The 8663-nt window shown below is 35.8% G+C and overlaps 1 protein-coding gene across 1 annotated transcript; it reads left to right on the top strand.

The window, feature by feature from the left end:
• The first annotated feature begins 3914 nt into the window (after nucleotides 1–3914).
• LOC129290474 (laccase-2-like) lies at nucleotides 3915–7711 on the top strand. Its single transcript, XM_054927250.1, has 6 exons — nucleotides 3915–4100; nucleotides 4206–4357; nucleotides 4472–4716; nucleotides 4821–4949; nucleotides 5176–6144; nucleotides 7248–7711. Exons 1-6 carry the CDS (start codon nucleotides 3969–3971, stop codon nucleotides 7376–7378), a joined length of 1758 nt encoding a protein of 585 aa, XP_054783225.1. The 5' UTR covers nucleotides 3915–3968; the 3' UTR covers nucleotides 7379–7711.
• Nucleotides 7712–8663: the final 952 nt, after the last annotated feature.

Raw genomic sequence — 8663 nt, 5'->3', positions numbered from 1 at the left:
AATATGAGCACATTGAGCAACAATGATACGAGTATATTAATAGCCATTGGCATGATTGTGTTGATCAATATGAGAATGATACTCATTATCATTATGAGTATGCTGACTTTCAAGAGGAAATAGATCAAGTTATAGCTAAACTAGATTGCTTTCAATAAGAATAGAATTGTTATTTTGACAAATTTATGGAAGATTGTGATAAAGTTAATAAGACAACCTATGAAGTTAAGAAGATAGTCAATCAATTGAGGAATGGAAGAACAAGCATCAAGCAAGCCAACAATAGTAAAAGCTCCTTCCTTATCAGTAGAAAATTTTTCAAACAATAATCAAGTTATCCACTATATATTAGTATAAGCGGCTCCTTCTCAAATTATTCCCAGCAAGGATCAACCATAGCTTAATGGTCAAACTTATGCCTTATCTATTGGAAAGGTTTTTCAAAAATTTTACATGCTTAAACCACTCATTCTTGCTAGAGCCTTTTCTTTTGCTACCTAATTTGTTAGAAGGAATTTCCTTATGCTTGCTCATATCAAGTTGCTTGCTCTTACTAGGACTTGCCTTTTTGTACCTTATCTGTTGGAAAGATTTTCAAATTCGAGCACTCAGCTAAAATTTATCCAGTCCTTCTTTGCGCTTGTGCCCTGAAATGGTGTAAATCACGTGATAAAGTGATTGTCATCCAAATCTTAAACCTTGTGATTTGTAAGGAGGTGACGTTTGATTAACAATAATACTCAAGATTCGCTCTTTTACTTTTTTAATTAAGAATGTGAGGTTTGGTTTCCAATTAGTAATAATAGAGATTAATGCCACATGTGGTCAGATTTTATAATCAATATCGAGACAATGGAAGAACTTACAGGCGTAAACTTAACTGATTGATTACGGATGGCTGAAATTAACCACTGCACAATACTGAAAAGTGAAATAAATATATCTGCACATGCCTCTCAGAGTTTACTAGCTATTAGCTAAATATCGAGCTGTTGTGATTTTGGAAGTGACATTTGATTAACAAAACTTACCTAGATTTTCCCTTAATCATATTCTCAATATGAGGCTTCAATTGTCATAATAATTAAGAAAAATGCCATAGACTTCAATCTATCTGATCAGAAGCCTGTGAAATATAATCACGTATTTAATTTACTGAGATTACAAAACTGATTCATTATTATAGAGTTCTGAACCGCTTATACTGAAGCTAAATTATTAAATTAATATAATAATCCAACAAATGCTTTCGATGATAACTAACTTCACGGTTGTTAAAAATAATAATTAACGTCTTTAAATTTGGAGAAAAAAAAAACCGTGCCACTTTTCAATTATATCCTTCACACTGAAATTAATGATCAAAATAAAATGTATATAAGAATTAAAAGCTTGTCAACAACTTGGTGTAATTAACGAGAGATACTATTAAAAATAAATAAATTAACTAATTCTCTCTTTTGTTTTTATTATAGGGCTACTTCTAGAAGGATTTTTCGGTCCTAGGTACTTGATAGGGTCATAGTTATATTTTTATAATATTATCCTTATCTCAGCTCATTACTTATGATAGACAATGTAATGCAAATTAAAAAAAAATATTTAAATAAGGGTAAAATTTGAAATTTAATTTTTTTTTATTTTAAAAAAAGTTAATGAATTAATTACTTTTTCTGGGTTTTGGTGAGGTGGTTGATAAGAAATACTTACTATATCATATGGATTGGAGGGAATACATCTTTACCCCATATTTATGACTAAATAAGACTTTTAGAACTTTGCTTTATCATTAGGACTAGCTAGAAGGAGTATATGGGACAAAAACTTTCAATAGTTATGTTCACGGTACTCCTAATCAATTAAGGCCGTTCAATTCAGTGCTGGTGTCAATGTAACGATTTAATTTGTCCAATGGAATGCTGAGTTATATTAATGATGAACTCTGAATGAAAGTGGCTTAATGACAAATTAGTTCGTGTGGTGCATTCTTCCTAGACAAATAGGTAGTGTTTGGCATCAAATCTAATCATTTCAAGTCTAAATTTAAAAAAAAAAAATCATTAATTTGCAGTGAGATCTCTCCTTATTGGAAAACAATATGAAAAATTATAGTTCAATTGACTTCTATTTCGGAATATATATATATATATATATAATAAATGTCAACTAAACTTTCAAATATTTATTATTATAGCACTCTATTGAAAATACTATTTACTTATTTATTACACTTCACGAAGGCTTAAAGGTCAAAATATCCAAAAACTAATAATGGGTAAGGTGGGACTTTTTAAGGAAATTCATGACAAAAATAAAGCCAGCTCACCTTGTATTCTCGCAAGGAGAAAACTTATATATTTAACATTTATTTGTATCTAATTAAATTATAACATGTGAATCTTTTATAGATTATTTATTTTATAATAAATTTTTTTATTGATTAATATATTAATATGCACATGTTATGATTTGATTGGATATAAATATATTAAGTATATAAAGCTAAGTGTATAAGTCTTGCCCTTCTCACAATATGTAAAGATAGCTTGTCCTATTAAAATTTGCATACTATCTACAAATAAAAATAAAAAATGAAGAATAAACTCTGTCTATGAGAACAACCCACAATAAAGCAACTAAGAGCAGAAGTAATTGTTGGAGTTTTTATATTTGTGTGTTAAAATAAGTCTTAAAATGCTCAAGCTTAAGAAACCTTAGTATATATACATTGAGATAAGAAAATCTGAGCAATTAAACAGGTTAAGAGAAGTAGACTCTCCCACATAATAATGGCCAATATAATTGAGATTTGACTTTTTTCCCTGTGCGCGAATTAGATGCAATGTCAAGTACTTTAATTACCATTAATTAATTCTAATCACAATGTTCAAAAACAATTTTCTAGAATAATCATTAAACCATGTTTAATCATATCTAAGCCCATTGAAGTATATTTAATCGTTCTTAAAATCACCCATGATTTTTCAGCTTATATAAGCTTGTGCCTGCGACTTGTTTATACACAATGTTCTAGAGTCTTCAAGCTTTTCTCTTCTTTTTCTTGGCTTATTCCTTTCTAATTTATATTTCTATTGTTCCATCACCTAGTTCATTTTAGAAAAGGGTTTCACTTCGTCTTAGGGAGCTACTAACGATAGTGCTGAAATATCTTATAAAACAGAGTTCTTTGGCAAGACTGGAAACAGATTTTCTGCAGGATTTTTCAACAGTAATAATATGCGTGGCACCAAAAATAAAATTGAACCAATAATTGGTTAGTCACTACCATATGTATTTGATACGTGTTTATATAATATTAAATGTGGCAAATAGCCTCTACAGTAAGGCGATGAAGCACGCAACGTGGGGCTTGGACTGCTAATGTTGAAAACAACATAAAGCACAGAGAAGCTAGTTGGTGAAGTGGGTGTCCTCATTTGGATCCATTCAATTCAACAAGGTCGTACACATGTCCTGTGTATGGTTTTCAAATTTCAAAACCTTGATTGTTTTCATTTAAAGGAACATATTAAAACATCTCAACTTTGAACTAATTGACTCCTTAACAACAAAATCCCATAAAATTGGTGCCCTGGCCTCGACTGTGTGATATATCATATTGTTTTATTTATATAAGCGAAGCTTATTGACCACATATGTCGATCGAATTAACCAACGAAAGGATGGGTCACTGAAACACTCAATTCCTATTTGTACATCGAATCGCTAAATTACAATTAGTAATTACTTAATGTGCACTCTAAAGTTCAACTGGACCAACAGCTATAATCAGACCGAACGTTTTAAGATAGATGACTACCACAAAATGGACCAGAACAGTGCCTGCTTCCACAGATCTTAAATTTTAATTCTTCCCACAGGGGCTATAATATCTGCAGTATCAGCATAAAGTCCTCTATATATTAAGCAATCTGGTCCCCAACACAAACACGCACGTAAGAAACAATATGGCTGTCTCTCACTTTCCTTCTTCTTTATTCATGGTCCCCTCCGCGAGAACTTCATTGCTGCTTGGTTTATGGGTTATGTTGCTGTTTCCTGAGCTTGCAGCAAGCGTGACGAGGCACTATACCTTCAATGTATCGATAGCATTTTACACGGATCAGACTTTTTTTTTTTAATGTCATCGTATACTTATATTTTGTTTCGTCATCATCTGATATATTCCAGTTTGGTTTTGCAAGATCGAGTATCTGAACGTGACAAGGTTGTGCCACACAAGGAGCCTTTTGAGTGTGAACGGGAAATTCCCAGGACCTCCTTTAGTGGCAAGGGAAGGTGATAGGGTTGTGATTAAGGTGGTTAACCATGTTTCTAACAATGTATCTATTCATTGGTACGTATATAATATCTTCATCTTAATTATCATAATTAATTTAAAACAAATTCACCAGAGAATTTATATTTTTTGGACAACATTATTAAACTGGTCGAGTGGTGGTGTTTACAGGCATGGTGTACGTCAACTGATGAGTGGGTGGTTCGACGGGCCATCATACGTGACGCAGTGTCCAATTCAAACGAACCAGTCGTTCACATACAACTTCACCATCACAGGACAGAGAGGAACGTTACTGTGGCATGCTCACATTTCATGGCTCAGAGCAACCCTTTACGGACCCATCATCATCCTCCCAAAGCACAATGACTCTTACCCTTTCCCGAAACCTCACAAGGAAGTCACTATTCTCTTAGGTATACATATGACGATCACGATTATTATCATAGCTATTCATTATGCACTTCATTTTTCGTGATGAATATTCTTCCAGCTTGCTTCAACTAGTGTAATTTTGCAGGAGAATGGTTTAACGCAGACCCAGAAGCTGTTATAAGTCAGGCCTTGCAAACCGGAGGAGGACCCAATGTTTCAGATGCTTACACCATCAATGGCCTTCCAGGACCCTTGTATAATTGCTCTTCTAAAGGTTCCCAAACATTAAGCCTTCCAACCATGCATGCTCTTCAATATATATATATATATATATAACTAAAGGCGTTAAGTCAAATTGATTGGTTATGCCGAGATATAAGACATTATTTTAATCCTAAATATATAGAATGTATGCCTGCATGCATACACAGCCATATCTTTAATATCACTATAAATTATTCTGAACGCATCACTGCATGATTGTATCTCCGTACGTGCAGATACATACAGGCTAAAGGTCAAGCCAGGGAAGACATATCTGCTACGGTTGATCAACGCTGCACTCAACGACGAGCTCTTCTTCAGCATTGCCAATCACTCACTCACCGTCGTTGAAGCCGACGCCTCCTACGTCAAACCCTTTGACGCCACCATTATCTTCATATCCCCCGGCCAAACCATGAACGTTCTTCTCAGAACCAAACCTTTCTTCCCCAACGCCACCTTCCTCATGACGGCGCGTCCCTACTTCACCGGCAGCGGAAGCTTCGACAACTCCACCGTCGCCGGCATCCTCCAATACATACATCCTTCTCAACACCAATCTCCCGTCGTCAACAATCTCACCCTCCTCCAGCCAACCCTCCCACCCGTAAATGCCACGAGCTTTGTCTCAAATTTCTCGTCACAATTCAAGAGCTTGGTCACTGCTAAATTCCCAGTCAGTGTGCCTCAAAAAGTGGACAAGAGCTTCTTTTTCGCTGTGGGGCTCGGCACAACCCCTTGTCCCATAAACACGACATGTCAGGGACCAAGTAACACGACCAAATTTGCAGCCTCGGTGAACAACATATCTTTCGCACTTCCATCGGTTGCTCTTCTACAGTCCTACTACTTGGGGCGGTCTAATGGGGTGTACAAGACAGATTTTCCGGTGAAACCTCTGAACCCTTTCAATTACACAGGAACGCCTCCGAATAACACTAATGTGAGCAACGACACGAAACTGGTGGTGTTGAAGTTTAATACGAGTGTGGAGGTGGTGATGCAAGGTACTAGTATTCTTGGGGCCGAGAGCCACCCTCTGCATCTTCATGGGTATGATTTCTTTATTGTCGGACAAGGTTTTGGAAACTATGACCCTAACAAAGACCCTGCCAACTACAATCTGGTGGACCCGGTCAAGAGAAATACGGCTAGTGTTCCGTCTGGTGGTTGGATTTCCATCCGTTTCTTCGCAGACAACCCAGGTAACATAGTTGTAATTACTCTTACAGACATAGTTTCCAGCACGTAAGTGAAGAGGAGTACAGACAATCATATAAAAATATAAACAAGTTAAAAGCTGATATCATTGAAGAATTTGTTATGAAACTACTTAGGAAAGCTTTTTAGGAGGACAACTTTTTTTTTTTTTTTGGGAATTTTAGGCAGAGATTTATAAATAAGACATGGTTACACGATGAAAAGTACATAATGTAATAGACGCGTGTTTATTAACTTGGTCTTCATAATTTTACCTATAACCAGTTTACCTAAGAATTACTAATCAATATATTGAGTTCGTATTATAGAGTAATAATTATTTTACTGATATCTTCGTTAGATAATAATATTAAAACGATCAACTTTATTAACTTGGTCTTCAATATTGCTTCATACATTGAATACTGCTCAGTCCACCACTTGGCTAGCTATCAGGGTCATATTAAAGAAACCGCCCCCACAGCGCGCGCGCGCGCGCGCACTCCCCCCTCCCCCTCTCCCCCCACATCAAGTTCCTTTCTGCATTACCAGAAAGGGATGAACTTATTTTCTTTACAATCGTATCTCTGAAACCATTTCATTACGCTGTTCCTTGGTTGAGTGTAAAAAAAAGTGTACAAGATGACCTGTCCATATTCATTAATCTCTGTTCTTAAACTCGTTACATGATTACTGTGCGTGCGTGTAGATGAATAAGCAATAGGATATAGTTCATCACTTCTTTGTCTTTCCTTGTTGATAACATACAGTTTTTCGATCACTTTAATTAATAGTGCAGAAGAACATCATGATGTCTAAAAGGTGGTGGATGCAAGTAACATAGTAGGAGACAGAGATATTTTGGACAGAAATTATAACAATTTGTGTCTTAAAGAAAGTGTCGAATAACATAAATGTAGATAGAACGCCATTATCACAAACTAATTCCTGAACCAGAAAGAGCAGTGTGAATATCACCATATCTCACATCATTGCTGAAGTTTACTTTTTCAGTTGAGAAGGACTTGAGCTAGAATTTGGAATCCAAAAGGAACTTAATTAATTAATTCTTAAGGAACTTAGTTAATCTGCTAATGTGACAAAACAGGGGTATGGTTCATGCACTGTCACCTAGACGTGCACACAAGCTGGGGCTTGAGGATGGCATGGCTGGTACAGGATGGAGCAGCGCCGAACCAGAAGCTGCCACCACCTCCTTCTGATCTTCCCCAATGTTGACTTTGATTATTGATGAGTGATTGCCACGTGGGTCCTCAAAATAATGGACTCTTGCTTCAGATCTTCCCGAGTCATTTTACCTTTCTGAGTTCAATAATGAAATATGGGAATCGTGAACTTCTTTTATTTGATGTATTTAAGGATAAAACTGGTGAGGGTGACGTCATTGGGTTTTGTTTAGGGAATTGAACTGAATGTTACGACGTCGTTGTCATGTTGAGTTGGTAATTTGGTTGTTGACATGGGCTGTTCAACTTACTGGAACAGTCAGAGGGAGTTTGCCTTTTAGTTTGATTCATTATTCTTCAAATTAATAAAAAGCTGTTAGTTTGACATGCTCTCTCACTTGCTGTTTTGCTTCTGATTAAAGGCGAAGTGTTATATTTGTCTGCCACGTTAAAAAGTGTTTTAACATGATTATTTCTTAAAACTTGGATAAAATAAATTTATGGGAAGTTGACCCTTTGCGCCTCGAAGTTGCAAACTCAATCATGAAGTACCTCATTGAAGAAATTCTATCTCTGCTCTCAAGACATTTCATTTTTTTTTTTTTGGCCAGTCAAGACATTTCATTGCATATACAGGAATACTAAATTCACTTATATTTTTGAGTAAATAATTTTACCTTTTACAAAACATAATGTTTGTCTTTTGATGAGGGATGTAGTGGTGGTATTTGGCGTTTGTTGTATAATAAATTCAAAGTTGTGGGGGTAATCTTGCGTCACCGTCAATCTATTCATTTAAAGATTGAAAGCTTTAAGAACGAGAAATGGCTTCTCACCATTGTTTATGCGAGTCCAAATGCTATGAAGAGAAGGGAGTTGGGGCATGAATTGAAACATTTTAATAGCTAGTCAACTTCAATTTGATGCTTAGATCATTGGTGGAGATTTTAGTGCAACACTGTTAGGAAGTGAGCGCCATTCGCTTGCTGCCTCCAGAACCTCTTGTGACAGGGATTTTGGGATTTGTGTGGATGAAATGTCCTTGATTGACCTTGGGTTTGTGGGTCGCCCTTTCACTTGGAAGCGTGGTAACAGTGAGGCCTGTCTTGATCGCTTTCTGGTTAATGAACAATGGACGAGATTGTTTCCAAATGCAAATGTCATGCATCTGCCAAATTTTAAATCTGATCATCGCCCCATCTTGCTTAAAAGTGAGGATGTTCTGTGCAGGGAGAACGTCCATTTCGTTTCATTGCCTCTTGGTTACTACATATAAATTTTAATGTTCTGTTAAAGAAAAAATGGAACACGCAGTTAGGGTGGAATGAAAATATTTC

This window comes from Prosopis cineraria, unplaced genomic scaffold (genome assembly GCF_029017545.1).
Source record: "Prosopis cineraria cultivar Desert tree isolate PC_DT_omini unplaced genomic scaffold, ASM2901754v1 PC13, whole genome shotgun sequence".
Taxonomy (NCBI): Eukaryota; Viridiplantae; Streptophyta; class Magnoliopsida; order Fabales; family Fabaceae; genus Prosopis; species Prosopis cineraria.
This window is presented reverse-complemented; position numbering and strand designations above follow the sequence as displayed.